The 23296-nt window shown below is 45.6% G+C and overlaps 1 protein-coding gene and 2 long non-coding RNA genes across 3 annotated transcripts in view; 2 read left to right on the top strand and 1 right to left on the bottom strand.

Moving 5' to 3' along the window:
- Positions 1-2445: 2445 nt before the first annotated feature.
- On the top strand, positions 2446-9541 carry LOC308579916. Its single transcript, XR_014004635.1, has 2 exons — positions 2446-5305; positions 6043-9541. It is a non-coding gene; the product is annotated as an uncharacterized lncRNA (long non-coding RNA).
- A 1417-nt stretch (positions 9542-10958) lies between these two features.
- On the bottom strand, positions 10959-22203 carry CHMP6 (charged multivesicular body protein 6). The gene is made up of 8 exons (XM_081180968.1): positions 22097-22203; positions 18308-18417; positions 16683-16770; positions 16161-16247; positions 16009-16074; positions 15484-15564; positions 13611-13665; positions 10959-11635 (listed from the first exon to the last, which is right to left on the bottom strand). The coding sequence occupies exons 1-8, from the start codon at positions 22157-22159 to the stop codon at positions 11583-11585; spliced, it is 603 nt and encodes a 200-aa protein (XP_081037094.1). The 5' UTR covers positions 22160-22203; the 3' UTR covers positions 10959-11582.
- Positions 22204-22433: 230 nt separating this feature from the next.
- The window catches only part of LOC308579906, a 33439-nt gene continuing 32576 nt past the window's right edge, over positions 22434-23296 (top strand). The window contains exon 1 of the long non-coding RNA XR_014004625.1: positions 22434-22539. This is a non-coding gene — a long non-coding RNA (uncharacterized lncRNA). The remainder of the gene's footprint in view (positions 22540-23296) is intronic.

Genomic DNA, 23296 nt, shown 5'->3' with positions numbered 1-23296 from the left:
CACTTCCAAGACCGAGGTTCAAATTTAATTATGGCTTTTTGTAATCCGGCACTGTTCAGTCGCAATTCCTCCCCGTTGGTATACTGGGAATAATACTTGTCTGGACCTATGTTATTGTTGTGAGGATGAAATATGGGCTTGTGAGCCCTATATTTAAATGCTACCTCTGTTTTCATGAAAGTAGTTCATGTGCTTGGCTGTGAATCTACTTGCTTTTTTTTTTTTTTAATTACAACCACCTAACAGAGTAGCTGAGGAAGGTATAAATTAATTTCCAGCCTTCCTGGGTCACACACATTGCCACAAAACAGAGATAGCGGAAGGAGGTTTAGAAGCCACATTTCTCTAAAGCATGGCTTGAACCACCAAGTCTGCTGCATCTAGCTTAGGGCTTCCCTTATTTTCCTCCAAAACATAAAAAAAATGTTAATAATTTCATTCCACCACACAACCGAAACAAGGCAGGGTACTATTAACCACATCCCACCAGTGTTTGATCACATATGTCCCCATTTATGGAATGCTCTCTCCAGAGACATCTCCATAGGCTCAACCTTGTCATCATTTCTGACTTTTTGCTTTCCTGGACATTTAAGCAGTACCATTGATATGCTATTGTATTGCTAAATCTGCTTTTAAATATGTTTATTTGATTTACTTTTAATACTTGGGTTGTAAATTGCTTCTAGGTGGCGCGGGTGGCGCTGTGGGTTAAACCACAGAGCCTAGGACTTGCCGATCAGAAGGTTGGCGGTTCGAATCCCCGGGACAGTGTGAGCTCCCGTTGCTCGGTCCCTGCTCCTGCCAACCTAGCAGTTCGAAAGCACGTCAAAATGCAAGTAGATGAATAGGTACCGCTCTGACGGGAAGGTAAACGGCGGTTCCGTGCGCTGCTCTGGTTCACCAGAAGTGGCTTAGTCATGCTGGCCACATGACCCGGAAGCTGTATGCCGGCTCCCTCGGCCCATAAAGCGAGATGAGTGCTGCAACCCCAGAATCGGCCACGACTGGACCTAATGGTCAGGGGTCCCTTTCCCTTTACCTTTACCTTTACCTTTACCTTTAAATTGCTTCTGGACTTTATCTTTTAGTGGGAATCTATGTTCAGAAAACCTTCTGACCTCCTTCTCTTTACTGCTAACAGTTACAGGGGCCATCCTTTTATTTTGTACATAGCTCCCACCACCAGCCACATTTTCTCTGTTGTCTAGGCAGCGGTGACTTTACATAAACACCACAAGGCACAGGAACTAAACAGTAGCAAGCCCAGGTCCCTACTATCCTGTGTGTGCAGGAAAAGGCTGCACAGGCCTAGGCTTAGCAGAAGCTCTGTTTTAACCTTTAGGCTGAGAACAACAGACAAGGCCAGAAGCCAAGAATGTGTTCATTCACCACCTAGAGAAACTCCTAATGCTAACACAGCAGCAAGATTAACACCTGTATCAGCTGAAACACCGCTTTAAACTGTGTGTGTGTTGGCATAACCACGGAGACAAGGTGAGCCCATTGTAGCACATGAAGGTCAGGTCAGTGGAAGTTTTTCCACCAACTGCCCTTATGATTGCAGACCCCCCAAATGTCCCTGTTTTCCAGGGACAGACCCGGATTTACAGAAGCTGCCCCCGTTTCTGATTTGATCCCGGAATGTCCCGCTTTTCCTTAGGACATCCTTATTGCCATCGGAGAAATGTTGGAGGGGATGGAGTTATGCGACCCCCAAGCCCAGTGGATATACAACCTTTAGAAGACATCTAAAGGCAGCCCTGTATAGGGACGTTTTTTAAAAAATGTATAATGTTTTATTATGTTTTTATATACCATATTTTTCGCTCTATAGGGCGCACGGACCATAGGGCACACCTAGTTTTATTGGGGGGGGGGAATAAAGGGGGGAAAGCCCCGAGCTTCCCCTGACCCCAGCCCCCAGAATGGGTCTGGGAGCGGGGGCGAGGTTGCGAGGTTGGGAACTCCTGCCGGGCTCTGAAGGCTTGCGGATAGCTGTCTAAAGCCCGGGGTGTGCAGCGCTGCGCTCCCCCAGGATTCAGGCTGCTGCCTGCTATCCGCAAGCCTTGGAAGCCCAGCGGGAACTCCCGCCGGGCTCCAAAGGCTTGTGGATATCTGCAGCAGCGCTGCGCTCCCTGGGCTTCGGGCTGCTATCCGCAAGCCTTCGGAGCCCGGCGGAAACTCCCGCCGCACTCCGAAGGCTTGCAGATAGATTCCTGAAGCCTGGAGAGCGGGAGGGGTCGGTGCGCAACGTCCCCTCTCGCTCTCCAGGCTTCAGCGAAAGCCTGCATTTGCTCCATAGGACGCACACACATTTCCCCTTCATTTTTGGAGGGGAAAAAGTGCGTCCTATAGAGCAAAAATTACGGTATGTTGGAAGCTGCCCAGAGTAGCTGGGGCAATCCAGTCAAATGGGTGGGGTATTATTATTATTATTATTATTATTATTATTATTATTATTATTGACATCCCTATTTTCATCAGAGAAATGTTGGAGGGTATGCAGTTTATGACAAATTACCGTATTTTCCCCTGTATAAGACTAGGTTTTTTAACCAAAAAATTAGGTTTAAAATTGGGGCTCATCTTATACACGGGTAGCACTGAGGAGTATTTTCTTAATTTGGAGCCCCCCAAAATAGGGGGGCATCTTATACACGGAAAAATAGGTAAATGCAGCAGTCTTAATTTGGACAATCTATTCTGAGTAGTATTCGCATGCACAGATTCAGAAGAAGATAAAAAAAGTGCTGCTCCTCAAGCTGAAAATGGTTGTGATTGCAGGATCTCCACGTCTGCTGCAGGAGGCAGCTGCCTCACTCTACCTAACGATAGGGTCATTGCTGCCTAAGGGCAGGCCATCAAGCAGGTGAGGTACAGATATGCCAATATGTTGTGGGGAGTTGGTAGCCACCTGATAAGGGTCTGGCCTTGGATACTTATTCTTTTTTATTCAATTTATTACCCACCCTTCATCACATTGGGATAAAGCAATTTCAAAGACACTATTTTGAAAAGGTTGGGGGGAAACACTGTCAGAAGAAAAGTGTGAGCCACAAAAACATACATCTCAGGTGTCCAAGCCCAAGGCAGGGTGATGCATCTTCCGCATATGATGGAAAGTGAACAAAGTTGCTGTAAGCACCTTTGTGGGAAGGGGATTGCACAGTTTTGGGGATGCACAGAAAAGGCCCTGTCCCAGGCTGCCACCCTCCCCTTAAAAAAAAAATCTGAGTGGGGGTGTGGAACTACCAAGAGGACCCCCTCTGCTGATCCTAACACCTTAAAGGCTCTGTAGGGAAGGAAGCAGTCTTTCAGATATTTGGGGCCTAAGTTGTTTAGGGCTTTAAAAACTAATGTGAGCATTTTGGATTAGGCTCATAAATGAACTGGCAACCAGGGCAGAAGTTGCATATATTCTAAATGGAAGGTGACCCAGTAATCTGGCTGCTGCATTTGGTGGGGGGGGGGGGCAGTTTACGTTTTCCATTCATATTCCCCACACAGAGTGCATGACAGTAATCCATCCTGGATGTTCCCAGAGCACAGAGGTTAGGGGTATCGCAGTGGCCAAGTCAGATTTATCCAAAAAGGGAGCATAGCAACAGCAAGGCACTTTTTCATGTATTGCTAGCTTTGCCCGCTAGAAGCCATTTCTGTCTTGTCTTTGTTCTGTAGTCACCATGGTTTTCAAGCTCAAGGAACATCTTGTGGGTTTTTTTTTTACCTGCTTCTAGATTTTGCATGCAATTTTTTTTTTAAAAAAAGCTACTCAGCACCAGTTATGCAAACTAGACTAATGCACATAATTCGGCATGAACTGTCACAAAGGCTCAACTATTATAGCTGTGGGGGGAAATCCATCCTGTCACCATATGCTATGGTCGGTTCTGTTCATTTCCATGGTGATGCCAACAAGCACATTTTAAATAGTGTTGCAGCGGCACTAGTGTTATCTTGTTCTTGAAGTCTCCACAGAGGCTTCAACCAAACGATGAGAATTTGATTACTGTATTCCTCTTATAAATCTCAGCAGGATCAGTTCATCCTATCTTACACTTGACATGCCACAGAAAGCAGATGGACGAAACTATAACTGGAGGGGAGGTTAGGGCGCCACGTGGAGCTTATATATCATTGGTGAATTTGTCTCTCACACATGTAGGCAGGATAGCTCAGAGATAGCCTCCCACTCTGTACAGATCCACTGCTGATGCTGATGATACCCAGAATGCCCTTTAACAAAAGTTTATTCTTTCTTGCAGCTGTCACTATTAATCTCCAACATCATCTTCTGATGGCAAAGGAGGCATTTATTATTTAGAAAGTCAGACAAAGGTCCTTCCATGTACTCATGTTCCTAACTCCCAGAGATTGGTAGGCTACGCAGAAGGTTAAAGCAAGAGACTGTTTCTCTGAGGCCATGATAAGCAAGAAGTGGCCTCTGAAAGCAGAGCTGGCTTTAGACATTTTCATACCAGAAGCAACATCAAAACACATGTTTTGTTCACCAACGACAGTCCCTATTTCCCAGCACCTTCCCTTGATAAATCTCTTTCGTTATTTTGGCCTTTTTTCCCTTTGGAAATGCCTTACGAAAATTAGTGTTTTGGTGGTTTTCTTCAGAATGTAAATCTCGGGGACAGGGAAACGGATTATCATATTGTGTGCCAATGCAGGCACATGAACACAAAGGCACCACGCTGTGCAAGGCCTCCCAATTTGCACATTGAAGCTGCTGAGCTGTATTTTGGAACTTTTGACAATCTTATTGGGAGTACAATAGATTTTTAACCAAACAAATATCCTCTTCCCATCAGAGACAGGCATTTGCAGATTTTACGACAAAAGACCAAAACCTTCAGCTATGTTTAGTTAGTCAGGGTTGGAGGAGACCAGGGCAGTAAAACTTGGGTCAGAGAATATGGGTGCTTGCTGCTCCTATTTCCCTCTGCGAAATGGTGGAGGACTTGAAAATAGTATATTTTCTCTCTGTTTTAAAAATCTATCGACATGGAAGTTGGAGGCAAAAAATGACACTCCAACATATTGCCAAATCTGCTTAGATTTCCACCCCCTCTGCTTAGAAGCGTCCCAAAGTCCAAGCCTGAACATATTTTGTGAGCACTGTTAAGACCTGTTTAGACTGGCTTTTGGAGATCTGGCAGAGTTTATTTTAGTGTTGTAATTTTATTAGGTTTCATTGCATTTTAATAGGTGTGGGTATGTGCGTGTTTCTGTCTGAAGCCTTTAGGGTGAGCTGTAAATTTGAATCAATACATGGAATGGGCTTCTAATACAGGTAAGCGAACTTTCTTCAACCTATCTTTCCATTAGGCATGGTTTAAGGGGGACCACAGTGGAATGTTGCAGAGAGGTTTCCTGATGGCTTTGGTGAAATGCAGCAAATAATATAAGGGAAAAGAATTAGAAAATAGGTATAAGTATCACTTCCTTAGAGACTTCCAAACCTACACTCCCCGCACCTTGTATATTAAATTGATTTATAGGCCAGTAAATGCAAAACCTCACATTGCTAAATAGCTCTCCGGGGATCCCTTAGTAAGATGGGAATAGCTTATGCAATTTGCATAATTGGTTGGTTGGATAGGGCTTTTGTTTTTAAAAGTCATGCTCTTTAACTAAGGATAACCAATTTGGGATATTTGGGCAGCAGAAGAATTAAGTGCAAAGGATGCTGAGTTATGTTGCCCACGAGTAAGTGCTCAAGTATGAAGCCATTTTCCCCCTGCTGATATTCCTTTCCTTTCGTAGTCTGGTAACTGAAACTGTCTCTGAAAACAAGGGTGCAATGTGTACTCTGGATTGTTATCAAGTGAGCTGGACTTCTTGAGCCTAACCAATGAAGCAAGCTGGTCTTCCCTTTACTGATAGGGTCAATATATAAAAGGCTCTCAGTGTACTTCCATACAGGTCTACTCAAAAGCAAATCCCAGTGAGTTCAATGTAATTTAACAGCTAAGAAAACTGAGCAGAGTCTCAAATTATGCACCCCTTGCTTAACAAATCATGTTACAGGAAAATTACCTCTCCAGTCATCGAGAGAGTTCTGTTGGGAGAAATTGTTCCTCACATCTCTGGCTGTTCTCCTATGGAGTGCTGAAGAATCCTGTCATTTCCCTTTCTCCCTAACACCTTCGTGAAGCTCCCAAGATCATCCAAAGAACAGGGTTGAAGTGTCATCAACATGCTGACAACACCCAGGCTTCTTTTATATCAGATTCAGGTGCTGCTTCTTTCCTGGCGACTGTGGCTGTGTGGGGCAGAGTGGAACAACCTTAGGTGGAATCCAGACAACACAGAGGTAACACTGGTCATTAGCTGGAGGAGACCCATCTGTGTTTACCATATCCTGGAAAGACCCTCAATTCCCAGATGGAAACTGTGGCCGGAACTAAATATTTTCCCAAGTAAAAAAGATTATCATTGGAGAACAAGGTTTTTGGAACCTATTGCCCATGCTTTTGTCAACATCCAGGTTTGAAACTGAGGAACTTTGAAAGAAACCACTGCTGGCACAACACAGCAGCCCATTTGAAGGATATGCAATAACTTATCATTTGCTTCTGGTTACCATTTTTAAGATCATCAACAGCCCAAGCCTCATCTTGTATGTACATTCTAGAAGAATGGACAAAGATTAAGAGACACATTTGCAATTAGTGCTCTGGCCCCACCTACTTTTCTATCTGGCCACATCCACTGAATGAATGTGAGCCCTAACAGTTTTGGGATGATAATACCGTAACATGGGCCTTGGCTTGGGGGAGGGGGGGATCCTCATCCCTGCATTAGGAAGAGTTTGCTGCCCCATTGCTGCCCCCTGGAGAGGCCCTGATCCAAGTTTTAACTTAGGATGTATTAACTAGCAAAATGGCACCCATGTTGAGTAGGGTCTATACAGTATTCCTTCCATAGGGGATGTTACCCATTCACTCCCATCCCTGCATTGAGAAGCAAGTCAAAATGTCTTTGTTGACCCAAGCTTTCCAGTTTTCATAGGCATTCAGACTTCTTCAGTTGGATCATTTATTGGTTAGACTACTCTTGTTAATTTGTTAAAGCTTTGCCATAGTTTGAGTGGAAGCTACTCTGGTTTTACACAGAAGGGTGGGTTATAAAATCTACATACCTGTCAATACTTTTCTTGCCCTGTGACTGGCTAATTTAGGAATGTGGCCTAGTTTATTTTGTCTTGACACAACCCCCCCTTTCCTGCCTTTAAGAGTATAGACTATAAGCAGCAATAAAATAAAATATACCAAGCTTCTGCAAGATTCCTTGCAGTTATCTGTGAGAAGGAACTTGCAGGGTGTGGTAGTACTGGAAGCTGCAGTATAGAATGATCTTTCCCTCATCAGCTGCCTTGGTGTACCCCAGAGTCTGTACTTGCTCTAATTTGATGGTGTTTGTAAACTCTAGCACTCAATACAACATACCAGGGACAGGTAAGGTTGAAAAATGGAAGGAATCTCTATTGGTCTGAGGGAAACAACATCTCAGTCATCCTTCAATGGAAACTGTAGCTTCTCTAGAAAAGCTAAAGAGATAATGGAACATCAATGAAGGGTGGAAGCTGTGGCCTTCCAGATATTGCTGGATTCCAACTTGAATCATCAATAGCTACACTGGCAATGCTGTCTGAGGCTGTTGGGGGCTGGTAGTCCAATAACGCCTGGAGGACCACAAGTTCTTCACCCCCGGTCCCCACCCTGAATCTAATTGTGGGTGGTTGAATGCTTCAATGCCCCAAAAACTTCATTTATCTAGAGCAGGGGTAGGGAACGTCTGGCCCTCCAGATGCGGTTGAGCTACAGACACCCCATCATCCCTGACCACTGACCATGCTGGCTGAGGCGGATGGGAGCTGGAGTCCGAGAACAAATAGTGTCGCAGGTTAGCCACTCCTGATCTATAAGGCAGGCTAGGAGTTCAGAAAAGCCATTCTGATTTTTGACACCCCCAGAACCGCTGATTTGGCCAATACCTGAGCAAAATCCTCTCCCTGCTTTCCTTCTCCCAGTAGCCCAGTATTGCACTGGGTTGGCATAGAAACCACATCAGGGCCAGGCACCACACAGCAGCAGTTACATAAGCTCAAGGAAGGAAAGGAGGAAATAAAAATAAAGAAGCAACTCTTCTTAAGGAAGATGCACGGAGGCCACAAGGGATAACTAGCTCAGGAGGAAAGGTGCCCACTCACACAGAGTTTAAAAGGCAGCAACTCCCTGAAGTCAAGGCAGCGGGAAGAACATCCATATCTAGCAGAAGCACTGGTCCCTCGTGGACAACTTTTGAGTAATGCTCTGTTTAGAGTCTTGCCACTTGCGTAATGGTTGCTAAACTTTGGTCTCTTCCATGTGAAGAGTTTTATTCCCAGGAACACCTAAGAAAAAAAGAAAACCCAGTAATTTCTTTTCTTCTCTGTTTTGAGACTGCCAGCCCCTGGGGGGGGGAGGATGCTTCGTGTGGAGCACAACTCCTTGGGGCAGGGAGAGAAAGTTCTGGACCCGGAGGGATAAAAGCACCAGCAAATGGGAGGGACACTCATTGTGGCTTTTCCTCCCCACCAAAAAGGCAGACCCACTGCAGAAAAAGAAAAACAAAAGACAGGCTGACATTAACACTCTTACCTGTGTCCCTTCCTTCTGTAGCACCAGTTTCAGTCTCCCCAAAGGCTACCAACAATGCCATGGAGTAGTTCAGCTGCTCTTTAACAAACCAGCAAGTCAAAACCGCCCCTTGCATACATTCTAGAACAGGAGAGTGCCATTCACAATCCTCTCCTTAACTTTCTAACCGACAAGGATTCTTTCAGAAAGACCCTTCCCGCTCCATAAGAGCAATCCTAGGAAGCCAACATCCTCTATACGTTTCAGGTCCCAAGGTGGGGTGGCGTGGGTGGGGGGGAAGTGCATTGGTGGCTGATGGAGGTATGCGACTGGACACCAGAGATTGAAGGCGTCAGAAACACTTTATTGCTGCTACCCTGAACTGCTCCTGCTGGCTTTACTGTTTGAGGAACTGCACAGAGATTCAGCCAAGAAATGGAAACTTTTGACTCACGCGCAGGAAGTGGAGAGTTTGGAGAGGCTGGGCAGCAGCCCTAATCTTACCCGGCTTTAGCCAAAGATGTCACCGACTGGGGATATTGCAGAGGGAAGCTGTTTAGTTAGCACTGTGGCTACTCTCTAAGGCCACTTTACATATCTGCAGTCCTTACTCTCCTATGGAGCTGGCAGGCTCTTTCGCTGGCTTTCTTTCCTGTACTTCTTGGCAGTGAAGAAGAGGAAGAAAAACGCACTCCCGTTAATTTCCCCTGGGCACTGAGCTACCTAGTTAACTGGGCGCAATGGAGCCTACTGGGGATCCCTGTAGGGGAGCTGAATGCTTCTACAGTACCCTTGATACCAATGAGAAAGTCCTGCTCTTCCTTGAGAAGCAGGCCTTAGCATTTGCTCACAAATGTAGTAACAATCAATCAATGACAGCAGTCCACAGAAACGAAGAAGTTAAAGCCAGAGAATGTTTGTTCTCAGCCACAGTGATGGAACAGGTAAGGGTAGGACTGCCACCTGGTGAACAAAGTGAATACAGCAGTACTGAGACAGAATTGGCAACAGACAAACTAACTTGTAAGAAATCACAGAACACTTCCCGTAATTGTTTGTCTCCCAGATGCAAAGGCTGGTCGAATGGTCTTTGAGCACATTATATAGAAAGGATGACTTAAGTGCGAACCATGAACTCAATCCGATCCACTGCTCAGCCTTCCTAATGCTAACAAAGAGTGCCTAGGTGGGGGAAGGTCTAGGTGCAGCTTTAAGGACCACTATCAAGCAGCTCCCTCTCCCTGTGAATGGTAATGGGCAAGTGCTAGCAGAGGACTTTGAAGACGAGCCATTCAGGGTTCTTTGCAGCAGCAAAACAGGCAGGGCCTTGGTCAAAAACCCACTGGGGGAAAACCACTACATTCGAAGAAGCTTGAATCCCAGGAGCCTGAGGATACAATTCCACTCACTAACAAGGCGGTTTGGGGAAGGGTTCAGATAGAAAGTGGGGTCAATCAGAGGAAACGTTTATCAGCTCTGAGCTGTAGACCCCAGACAGTGGCAACCTCTACTACTTCTGTATGTAGAATGAGCCTTCAATATCATTCTCCTCCCACCCACCCACCCCCACTGCATCAACCCATCCAACCGCTCAGCCACGGTTGGCCCCCATCTCAGCGGGTCCTGCGGGTCGTGCTCAGCACAGACCAGCTGGCTCTCAAAAGGCAGTAAGTCTGGGATACATGTTTGGTGGGCTGCAACTGTGAAAGCAGGTCGGACCCACAGGTTCCTGAAGCCATGTGATCTGGGGCAAAGTCTTCGACATCCTTTTAAGGGCAAGGAGGCCATCAGAACGAACTGGGATCCAGCCCTTTCTAACATTCAGGAGCAGGATAGGGAAGCACATTCAGGTCTTCTATAATTATGAGGAAAGCAATACTTAGCCCCACTGGCTTCCCGTGTTCCTGACTGCTCCATACAAGAAGAGAGGAAAAGCAGACACGGCAGGCAGCCTCCACCTCTGAGAAAAGGTGATCTGCCTCCTGTCTCAGCCCATTTCACAGCTGCGATAAGCTGGGAAGGGCAAGATTAATCAAGAAGCTGCTTGATTTGCAACTTCCAAACCCCTCTCCTGTTGAGAAGTTTCAGCTGAAACAGTGTTCAGCTCTTCACACCATGGATTTGTTAAGGAAGAAAAAGGAAGGGGGAAACAGGATGCCTGTATAGGATTTCAGGAATTAATCCTTAGCAAGCACTTTTTATAGACTCCTATCCTTGTAGGAAACCGGCCTTCAGTTTTCTGAGATCACGGCCAGCAGCCTCGCATCGCTACCTGGTGGTGCATAGAACTATTAACTGCATTTGTCTCAGAAGCACACTGGACACGGGGTAATCTTCTTGTATTTCCACTACCACGACAGCACAAGCAATTGTTGCTACCATTGGAAGTGACGCTCCCATCTCAGCATCAAGCTAACAAGGTCTAACTCAGGTACAGGCCAAAGTTCTGTAAATTCCATTCTTTCCAAAAAAACAAAGAAAAAAAGAGAGAGAACCCATTCGAAAAAGCCAGAGAACTGAAGAGAGGCAAGTGAAGAGGAAGGCCAAGAGGGTTCCCAGCAATTCTTCCCGCACGGTAGCAGAAAGCTCGTAACTTTTCACAGTGCCCACAAGCTCAAAAGGGCACCATGGGGCTTAGGCAGAGTTAGCAAGAGGCTGTGCTGGCGTCTGAGGCAGGTCTGCAGCTGACATCAGGTCTGTAGAAAGCATTTGGCTTGAAGGGTTTTGAGAGTCACCATTTAATCCAGTTTACGTTACAAAAAAAGGAGTGTGCACACTACAAAATAATCTTGATATGGGATATTAACCAGTTTACAGCTTCCATTCTGTGCAGGAAACCTGCTCCAGCGTGGCTGTTCAAAGCCAATGGGACACCACGGAAGCCTCTTGCACCCTAGGCATGCTGGGAGTCCAGGATAGCCTGCAGGGATCCCCCAGGAAATGGAGTTAAGATGCAGCCACCAGTTCTGGCTTTGGTTTGACTCTGACCGGCGATGTTTCTGTAAATAGAAGGAAAAGGGAAGGCGTTAACTTTCTCAGCTGGAGTTAGAGCTAACCAAATTCAGACCAATGGTTTATCTAGTCTTACAACTGGTCTGCCTTGCTACCTGCTCCCTTTAGAGGAGACAATGGCGATGCCATGCAAGCAAACACTCCCAATCCCACAGCAACATCTCTCAAACATATCTTCATGTTTGAGGGAAGACTGTGATTTTCCATTTGAAATGCACCTGAATGTCTGGATACTTGTGCCAAGAGCAGGAACACTCCCTGTCACTGCCCTGATACAGTTCTACACCTTGTATGTTCTAAGGGCGGCCAACAAGGAAGTTGAGATAGTACTTTCCCCAAATCTCTCTGGAGAGGCTAAGCCTGAGGGCAAGAGAGCTCTGAAGCTTTACTCCTCAGCTGATGAGAACAACTGCACTGTACATGCCCACTGCCTTTATAAAAGGAGGTAGAGACAGTGGTAAGGTATATTGAAGTTTATGTCACAACAGCAGCTGGGCCAAACTGCACCGCATACAAGTTTATTACAGGAGGCAGAGGCAAGAGATTCTGCAGAGAAAAATGAAACTACTACAGTACCAACAAGTGAGGATATTCTTCCAAGTTGTGGAGGATATGATATAACACTATACTGGCTAATATATCGTGTGCCTCCTTCTCGAGAGGTCCGGAGGGTGGCAACACGAGAACGGGGCTTCTCTGCAGTCTGTGGAATGCTCTCCCCTGGGAAATTCACCTGGCGCCGTCATTATACACCTTTAGGCCCCAGGCAAAAACATTCCTTTTTAACCAGGCCTTGGGTTGACCTGCTCAACATCCCATACCCTTTTAAAATGTGGCTCTTTGGGGGAACGTATTATTGGGTTATTGCTTTTATTTTTATTTTATATACTGTGATCTTTTTATGTGAACCACTCAGAGACCTCTGGATATAGGGTGGTATACAAATTCTATAAATAATAATAATAAAAAAATAATAAAGGCAGCTTTTGTTATTTGTTTCTTTAGAGGTCCAGGAATCTGTATGGCTTACACATTGATTGCTGAGTGCTCCCTATGCCCTATATAACTTCCAGTTCCCAAGCCAGTCATTTTTGTACACCTATGGCTGCTCACCTCCACTCCCCACAAGTCCACTACCTTGTATTTCAGATTGAGTTTGTTTTTAAACACCCAAACCAAACACCAGTTGTATGGCTACAACAGGGTTTTCAACCAGAGCTTGGCCTCCTTTTTTTGTCTTGTTCAAACATCATCTGTACCATGAATCCACTCTCCCCACCCTCCCCATACTGGGATAGTGCAACCGATCTAACTTACAGTTGTTGTGAGAATTATAGGGACGCAGGTGGCACTGTGGTCTAAACCACAGAGCCTAGGGCTTGCTGATCAGAATGTTGGCGGTTTGAATCCCCGTGACGGGGTGAGCTCCTGTTGTTCAGTCCCTGCTCCTGCCAGCCTAGCAGTTTGAAAGCACGTCAAAGTGCAAGTAGATAAATAGGTACCGCTCCGGCGGGAAGGTAAACGGCGTTTCCGTGCACTACTCTGGTTCACCAGAAGCGGCTTAGTCATGCTGGCCACATGACCTGGAAGCTGTACGTCGGCTCCCTTGGCCAGTAAAGTGAGATGAGCGCCGCAACCCCACAGTCGTCCGTGACTGGACCTAACGGTCAAGGGTACCTTCACCTTTACCTTTAATACACATGAAGATCTTTGGACCTTTTAAAGCACTCTACAAATGTCAAGTGTTGGGCTGTAGCATGATTACATACAGTAAAGCTTTGGTGGAGTCTGACATAGTCAGTGCTCTAGAGCTGCTTTAAGAGCGCTCTGCGGAGTTGGTGCTTGAATAGCACCTGCCAACCTTATTCTTAAACCTCCCATGTGCCACGTGGTTCATGCAGGCACAACCAAAAGCACAAGCCTGCACAACTGAGGGAAAGAAAACAAGACGGACAACGCTACCTGGAATCTTTTCTGGGAGAGGCTCTGATGGAACCTCTGGAAGATCTATCTGTTCCTGCAAGAAAAGAAGTCACACTGTGAAACAAATGTTCTGGGGATAACAAGCAACTCTAAACCAGAACTTCCAAGCGCATAGGAAGGAGTGCTGCTCCCTGTACCACCTCAGAAGCTGAGAATTTGGCTGGGCTCTAGAGCTTTGGTTCTGGGTTACTAACAAGATTCTAGAAGCACTTTTGCTTCCTTGGCGAGTTACCCTGATTAATCATGTTGGGTGGCAGCTATTGCTCTGGGAATACAACTGTGTCCATCTATTATTCATTTATTTAATGGATTTATAGCCCATTTTGAGAAAGTCCTCCACAACACGACTTATATCATGTTTACAATATGGAATCAACATTAACCGTGGAATCAATGCCAGCAACAGGACCACAATCCAAATTCCAATAAGCAGCTGCTCTCTATGAGTCACATTAAAAGCTTTGGAAAAGAGAACGGTCTTTAAGTCCTCTTTAAAGGATACAAGAGATGGGGTCTGTCTGATCTCCAAAGAATCAAATTCCGTAACTGCAGGGCCACCATTGTGCCCTAGTCTGAGCACCTGCCAGCTTGATTGCTTTCACCGGCAGACACTGAAGCAGGTTACCCAACAAAGATCTCAGGATATGTGAAGGGCAGTATGAGTGTACGTAGTCCTTTAAGTAACCCAGTTCCAGACAGCTCAGGGCTTTAAAGGTAATAACCAGAACTCTGAATTGGGTCTGCAAAAGCTTTGGCAGCCAGTGCAACTGTTACAAAACCATTTATGTTCTGATTGCCTGGCACCCACCAGTAATCAGGGAACCACATTTTACACTTGCTGCAGTTTATAGTATGCTCATCTGTGCACTCTGATAAGCAATGGAATTTTGTGGAAAGCACCAAAAGATTAATATTTTGAATGCTTTACAATCACCACCAGACCGGTGGTAGAGCTGGATATTAGGCAGCAGGGGTTCCACAATTTTTGGCTTTGGCGGTCAACCCAAAAATTAGGATCACCAGGAGCCTGCCACTCTCCTAGCATCAGACCTTGCTACACGAGGTCAGGGGACAATCCTTTACCCACTTTTCCATTTCCAAGCTTTTGTAGTTTTGGGGCTGTATTTCTTACATGACATCTGAATTAGAGGAGGTTGTGCACTGGTGCTTGGATGCAGCAGTGGGATGGATGAGGGAAAATAAGCTGAGCTTGAACTCTGGCAGCAGAGAGACACTGGTTCCTGTGTGCAAGAAACTGATCAATTGCCTGCCCTGGATGGGTTTGTTGTCATATCGGGCAGATGACCCAACCATTCGCATAAACTGACATTTATTGTATGAACATAGTCTAATGGCTCAAAGTGAAGTTCCATCCCTTCTAAGAAGGGAACCAAAGTTATATAGGAGGAGGAGCAGGCCAGAATCTCCACCAGATTGCATCCACGGAAGTAGCTGGGGACACATGAATCTTCAGACACTAGTGTGGAAGAATCTTTCATTTGAAGGCGAAGAAAACAAAGGGTAAACCAAGGAAACGTGTTGTAAAAGTTATTCAATACTGGCAGTATCCAGCATTAGTGATACTCAATGAACTTAAGCCCATACATTTCAATAGGTCAGCTCTGAGTATGACTTGGTTGGGTATCACCATCTTTGTTTTTAAGCCTCTCTGGGAAGATTGGGCTGACCACTTCAAGGCTTCAGAAGACATAAATGCAAGGCAGCTATAATAAGGACCCCTTATTACCTGCCAGGTATATGGGATGGATAATCCCCTCACGTGAGATGAAAAACGTCCACTGCAAAATGTAGCCTGACAATGAATTACCAGTGTTGCTGATGAAACACTCACCTGAGTGATGGCATCTAATTCTGCTAAAATGGCATCTTCATCTTCTACAGTGAAGCTGCCAGCCAGCATTTCATCTATTTGCTGCAAAGGAAAAGGGCAGAATGCATGGTGAACACCAGAATAGCACCATATCCTTAAGAATTGTGAGATGGAAACACCTATGGGTCGGTGTAACATAGGAACATAGACCCAAAGCTACAAAATACTCCGCTGAAACCCAGCCACTTGGCACTCAAGCTATATTCCACTCCCTCCCTCTTTCTATGACAGTCTTCTTGACATGAACAATGTCATCTCTGACCTGTTTTAAGGTGCAATGATGAAGAACAGTTTAGTCTCAAGGTTTGCAATGCAATATGTTAAAGCAAAATAGGGTCTCCACTCCTTTTCATAAGCAATTTAGTTGGCACGACTGAAACACTTTCAAGCATCCAAGTGGGTGGAATTGCTGTCATACAAATATAAGAATGAAGCAGTGCAATGGTTAAAAGGATCTCCATGATGATACACAGGGACAATACATACCCTCTGGTATTCCACAGCTTCCTGGGTTTCATCCATGATCCTTTCCACTTCTTCTATTGACATAACCTACAGGAAAAGAAGGTTGGTCAGAAGAGATGTCCCAACCAGTGTCCCATATGAAATAGTCCCAAGGACCCTGGGCTCACACTCACCTGGTGCATCTTATTTAAACACTCATTACCAATTTTGAGGCCCTCAATCACTTTCATCTCAATTTGTGTGAATTCAATATCCTGGACCTGAAGGAAACAGAAGTCAACAGAGGGGGTCAGCGAGTGCTGCATTTCACCAATATGTAGTAGGGAGAGTAGACAACCACAGCCACAGTAGACAGTATGTTCTACATTCCATGGACCACCATAGAGCCAAATGGAAGAGGAACAGACAAAACTGGCTTGCAGAACACTGCAACACTGGCCGATATTACAGCTTAAAACATGACATAGCATTCGGAGCTCAGCAAAAAACAAAACAAAACAAAAACAAAAAACCCAACCCAAAACAAAACAAAATACCACTTTAAACATTCATGGTGTAATCCAAGATGTCCAACTAATGCTAAGTACTAAGACAGCTTGAATTAGAAGTTAAGCACAATTAAACAAAATTTAGCAGCATACAGATATGACAGCTGTAAAAGCCCTGAAAACAATGACATTGGATGCCTCCATTACCATGCGTTCCAGGTTGCTAATTTGGTTTTCTGTCTTATCTAGCAGTTGCTCTTGATACCGTTTTTTCTTCAGCAGAAACTTTGCTTTCCTAAGAGGAGAAAAAAGCACTGGCTGTAGAAAACAATCCTTCAGACCAAAGCCATTTCTGCCTTGCCTTTCTGATCTTGATTTTTTTAAATAATAAAAAACCATTGATTCCAATATTCTCAGAAGCAAGGAATAAGTTAAAGATGGTCAGATAGGCTGCCTCAGATCCAGAAGTCCCATTTTTAGTCATTATGGCCAGCAATAACTAATATGTATATTCTTTACTTACTTGATCCTTAAAATTTTTTATTAAAGCTCACAGCCATCACAATATTTAATTTTTCAATTATTAATTTTGCAACATGTGAAGTGCTTCCTTCTGTCTGACTGCATGCTTAGGGCAATCCATTTCATTAGATGCCTAAGTCCTGGCATTGTGAGAAAGATTCATTATTTCTCTGCTGGTTGTGTCACATGAATGAAGCTGCCCATTATGTGACCGATCATCAAAAGGACTCCTCTCTCCAGCAGGATGCAATAAAGGAACATTTTAAGAACGCTCAGTAGTACCAGTTTAGAAATTTTAACAACGCTTATACAGCTTCAAATCACTTTTCTCACTGGAGTTAGGAGCACAGGAAGTGGCCTTATACAAAGTCAGAACAGTGATCTATCAAACTCAGTACAGTCTATACCAGGAATGGGGAACCTGTGGTCCTCCAGATGTTGTTGGGGTTATTTCCATCATTCATATACAATGCCCATAGTTTCTTGGACCAATGGATATGCTAGATCAGGCATAGGCAAACCCCAGCCCTCCAGATGTTTGGGACTACAATTCTCATCATCCTTGACCACTGGTCCTGTTAGCTAGGGATGATGGGAATTGTAGTCCCAAACATCTGGAGGGCCGGAGTTTGCCTATGCCTGTGCTAGATGATGGGAATCAGAGTCCTACAACATTTGGAGGGCCACTGGTTCCCCACCCTGGTCTACTCTCACAGGCAGGATTATTTCCTTGCCCTATCTGGCCATGCCAGAGATTGAAACTGGGACCTTATGCAGGCTACTCCACTGAGCTACAGCCTTTCCCTTATGTGTTATATTAATTCCTGGTACATTTAGTCCCAAGGTAGCTCCTAGCCACGCCATGTTTCACTAGAGATGCCGAGGACTGAACCTGGAACCTTATGCATGAAAATATTCATTTTAGCACTGCGTTATTATGCAGGCTGAGCCAAGGTAGTTAGAACACTTCACCAGCAACAACAGTATTCAGCTTAAATATTAAACTATGGCCAGTCAGAGATTTAAGGTTTCTGCATGATGCACCTCAATTTCCTCCAGGGATGCATTTGTAAAGAAAGCATAGGCAGTTTCTTCAAGTGTGGAAGTAAATGCTTCACGTGTTGAAATAACTGGAATCATTTAGCTGTTATCAGTGGAATGCAATATGTCAATTCAAGCTTTTCCCATACAAGAGAGGCCACAGGGGAAGTTGTGGTTCATCTCACTGAGAAGACATTGACTTTCTGAACCAGCCCATAAACTGAACTCCTCCGTATGGAAAGGGTGCAAAGTGACTTGGAATGACTTACTCTTTCTTGCCATCTTTTAATAGTTGCCGAGCAAAAGCCCTCTCCCGCTCCAGCTGCAGCGATATCCTTTTCTGATATTGCTTTAGTTTGTCCCGCTGCTGTTTCAGTTGCTACAGGAGAAAATAAATTGGCCATTAGAAGGTGCACCAGCAAGCCTTGCTAGGATGACCACTGGAAAAGAGAAACCAAAATCTCCCTTTAAGGCAGACCTGCTTATAAGCCCAGCAGCCTGATCCCTCAAACCTACTTTGTTATTCCCATTTTTGGCTTGCTGCAAAAACAGCAGAAGAAGCTGAAAGTTCTCAGGTACCTTGCAAAGTTAAACACCAACTCGCTGCCTTTGGCTCTCAGGTACGACACATCATACCTCATGGGAGAGGTGGGAGAGAGACAATAAAAGTTTGAGTGTTTTACCATGTGTTTCCTCCTTCAAGTTGGTCAAATTGCTTTTGCTCTCAGGCCGCAGCACAATAAAACTAGCAGCATCAATCTGATGATATTCCAGGCTTACAAAACAGTATGTGGAATTCAGATTTGGGGCACAATGTTCAGCTAGTGGAGAATGGGGATGTTGTATTCCCAGGGCAAAAGCTAGTGGAGGGGGGATGTTCAGCTAGATGTGAAACCTTTGGCACTCCAGATGTTGCTGGACTCCAGCTCTCATCATCCTTGATGATTGGCCATGCTAATAACTAAAAGGCCATGGGTTTCTCACCACTGAGCTGCAGACTGGGCATTTATACCTTTTGTTAGTATGCAAACTAGAGACGCGGGTGGTGCTGAGGGTTAAACCACAGAGCCTAGGGCTTGCCGATCAGAATGTTGGCGGTTCAAATCCCCGCGACGGGGTGAGCTCCCGTTGTTCGGTCCCTGCTCCTGCCAACCTAGCAGTTCGAAAGCACATCAAAGTGCAAGTAGATAAATAGGTACCACTCCGGTGGGAAGGTAAACGGTGTTTCCGTGTGCTGCTCTGGTTCGCCAGAAGCAGCTTAGTCATGCTGGCCACATGACCCGGAAGCTGTACGCCGGCTCCCTTGGCCAATAAAGCGAGATGAGCGCCGCAACCCCAGAGTCGGTCAAGACTGGACCTAATGGTCAGGGGTCCCTTTACCTTTATCTTTTTAGTATGCAAACTAAATGAGACTATTAAGAACTAAATGAAAAAGTTGGCAAGCAGCTGGTTTTAAGTAAGAACTGTATTAAGGCAAAGACCCTCCGTTCAGTAGTTAAGGGACAGACACACTGCAATCCTTTACTGAGTACAGTTCCAATTCTGATGGCTACATCTAGCTTTTGACACTTCTACATTATTAGGGGCACCCTAAATATTAGAATGGATACTGCAGAGTAACCCTGAGACTCTGAACTTAAATTCAGTGCTGAATGCAAATCTTCAAAAACGTGACAAGTGAGTAGCCACAATGTTCTGTTTCTCGGCTAATGTTGTTCAATGTCTTTATAAATGTCTTGGTTGAAGGAATTGAGGGGGTGCTTATCAAATATGCTGATGACACCAAACTGGGAAGGGTAGCTAATACTGCAGAAGACGGAATCGGGGTTCAATTGACCTTAACAGATTGGAGAACTGGACCAAAAAAGAATTTCAGTAGGGAGAAATGTAAGGTTCTGCACTTAGTCAGGAAGAACCGTCTGCACAGAGGCTGGGTGTTAGGTATGATCTAGTTGAGATTCCTGCACTGCAGGAGGTTGGGCTAGCTGACCCCACCACCCGGGCTCCCTTCCAACTCTACAGTTTTATGATTCTATGATAGGGGATCCTGAGTGGAGCCGATAATTGCTGAAAGTGAGGCTGGCAATGGATGCCAAGATAGGAAGCATTTTCAAATGTGCTTGGAGAAAAATGCAGAAAACAAAGCCACAGCTGGAATACACCAGATGCAGTGGCGAAATAAAGTGGTGTGATGACAAAGCAGCCAGTCCCTAGTATCTCCAGATAGGGGCTGTCTGAAATCCTGGAGAGCTGCCACAAGTCTATATACACCAGGGATGGGGAACCTGTGGCTCTCCAGATGTTGCTGGGACAACATGGTTAGCATGTTGGCTGGTCCAAGATTATGGGAGCTGGAACCCAACATCTGGTGTGCCACAGGTTCCCCATCTCTGCTGCAGTTCAAGGAGTTGGAATGTGACAGGCTGCACACAGGCTCTTTGTGTTGAAAACCCTGGTCTTTCTGACATTCAGAAAACTCTTCCACACTATAGACATGGTATTCAATCATTTACAGATACCATGGGAGCACAATCCTAAACATGCTTGTTCATAAGTCACTAACAGTTCAAAGGGACTTGAGAATGCAATCCTACTCCCTTCTCCATGTTGATGAATGGGGGTTGGTGAGCAGGATGGCACACAAAATCCTCTCCATCAGCAGGAGAAAGCACTGTGGGGGTGGGTGTCTCTAATGTAGTGGAGGCCTCAGCTTTCTCCATACTCCTGGAGATTGTTCTGCCACTAGCAAAGGGTTCTGAAAACTTTTTAGTAACTGTGTTTAGGATGCAGCTTGCACAACTGCTCTCCTATTTCACAAACTATGGCCAAGGATAGGGAACACATTTGTGGCTAAGATACTGACCTAGATATTTCAGGTCTATATAAATGATCATCCAGTGGTAACAGGGCATCTAAAGACTTCACCAGACAGAGCTCCCATCATTCCCAAAGCACTGTGACTTTATCCCCTCAGTCTGGGGGCATCTTATTTCAACCTTGAAACTTCTCATTCTACATAGTGTGCTACTATTTTATATTAGCCTTCTAAATGAACACACACACCCCAAATGACGAGTCTGCATTTCTATCCTGGCTGCGAAGAAGGGAGAAGCATAGTGCTGATAATGACATGGTTGCAGGTTTGATCCATGTATACGACAGCTGCATATTCTTGCATTGCAGGGGGGTTGGACTAGATGATCCACAGGGTCCCTTCCAACTCTGATTCTATGATACTGCTCCGCAGACAGTAAGGAAATGCAGGCAAATAACCTCTTCGGTAGTGGTTTTTATAACAGACTGGTGGAAGAGAGGCAGCACAACCGGAGACAGCACAATCTGTCCCTCTCCCAGCAGCTTGGTCATGGGCAAATAGGCTTTCCTTCCTCCACAGCTTGCCCAGGAACTAGGCAGGCTGGCAGATGGAGCATTGTAGCCCCTTCTCCAACAGCCTGACCCCACGAACTCGCCTGCATGCAATTCCTGGCCACCTATGGCTGTTACTAGGCAAGCTGCTAAATTCAAGGCTGATTTTTTTCTATAGTGCTTTGCTGCTCTTAAGTACCCGCCTGGGAGTATTTCCACCTGACTGCCAAAGTAATCCGGAACACGACAGCCACCACCACGACTTCCGTTCGTTTGCTCGGGTTTCTTTCTTTTTCTTTTTAGAGAGAGAAACAGAAAGTGTAGCCAGTCCGAAAAGAAGCCAAAGTTCCTTTAACTTTCAACAGCTGTGTTAAGAAAGAGATCTTTGGCTTTCCCACCCCATTTAGGAGAAACAGCACCTGCCAAAAATCACTTTTCTCTCCCCCCCCCCAACAAACTGCCGAAAAATAAATAAATACAGGTGAATTGGGCATGTCACATACGGTGGAAACATGGGTCTACGTGGGATAAACGCGGGTCCGGGCTCTGTCAAGGCACAGGGGCTCCTTTGCAGCACACATTTGCTGGCTACCTTGCAGCCTTTTGCACTCAAGTCACAGCAACCTGCTCCTGCTCCTGCAGCCGCCGCCGCCGCCGCCTTCCCTGCCTCCCAGCCCCTTCTTTGCTCTCACCAGCACGGCCTTATCTTGCTCGGTGACCCGGCTCCGCCGCTTGCGCCCGAACAGATTCCCCATCGCCCCGGCCCCGCCCGCGCGGCCCTGGCCTACATTGGCCCCACCCCGGCCCCCTCGGCTTCCGTACGGCGGCCGCGGAGGCTCCCGCTTTGCCGAAACGCGAACGCGGAAAGGAGGCGAGGAGCAAAAGTGACGGCTTTGGCTCATAGAGCTAAGAAAAAAAGTAGAGGAGTCCGTCGCCGCCGCGTTACCTTTGTAGGGAGCTTCCGGGTGGTCATACAGACTAGCTCGCGGAACGCGCCTGACACTTCTTTTTTTTGTATAAGTCTGCATGCCCGTGGCTTCCCCCGAGAGAATCCTGGGAGCTGTAGTTTATCGGTGCTGGGAATTGTAGCCTACCCAGATGCTTGAGGAAATTTTAATCTGAAAAAATGTTTAGGGTACTCTTATTTTCCTACTCCTATTGAAATACTGCCCCTCAATGAGGCCAAACTTAGATTCACAATAAACTGGCATGTGGTGCAATTTGGCCCAGCTGCTGTTGTGACATAAACTTCACCTTACCACAGCCTCTCCTTCCTTTTAAAAAGGGTGGGGCTGAACTTGAAATGGGCATGTACAATGCAGTTGTCCTCATCAGCTGAGGAGTAAAGCTTTGGTACCCTCCTGACCCCAGGCTTAGTGTACCCCTGTGTCCCCCCAGAAAAAAGCACTGTGTGTGTGTGTCACTGTTTTATGTTTTGTAAACCACTTTGAGAGCTTTTTTATTTTAAAAAAATCAAGTGGTGTATAAATTTTATTAAATAAAATAAACTTCTGCATACCACTGAACTCTCGCTCTGGATTTGAAGGGAGCTGACTGACAGGATAATTAAAGGGACTGACATTTACTACAACCGGAAGAGTGTTTTGTTGCTTGGGGTTTGGGGCATGAGCCCTAGCAAGGTAAAAAGGTAAAGGATCCCTGGACAGCTAAGTCCAGTGAAAGGCGACTATGAGGTGCGGCGCTCAGCCTGAGGAAGCCGGTGTTTGTCCGCACACAGCTTTCTGGGTCATGTGGCCAGCATGACTAAATCGCTGCTGGCACACTGTTTACTTTCCTGCCACAGCGGTACCCATTTATCTACTTGCACTAGTGTGCTTTTGAACTGCTAGGTTGGCAGAAGCTGGGACAGAGCAACGGGAGCTCACCTGTCA

The sequence above is a fragment of the Podarcis bocagei genome, assembly GCF_964188305.1.
Source record: "Podarcis bocagei genome assembly, chromosome: 2".
NCBI lineage: Eukaryota > Metazoa > Chordata > Lepidosauria > Squamata > Lacertidae > Podarcis > Podarcis bocagei.
The sequence above is the reverse complement of the archived record's forward strand: the minus strand, read 5'-3'. Positions and strand labels throughout refer to the sequence as shown.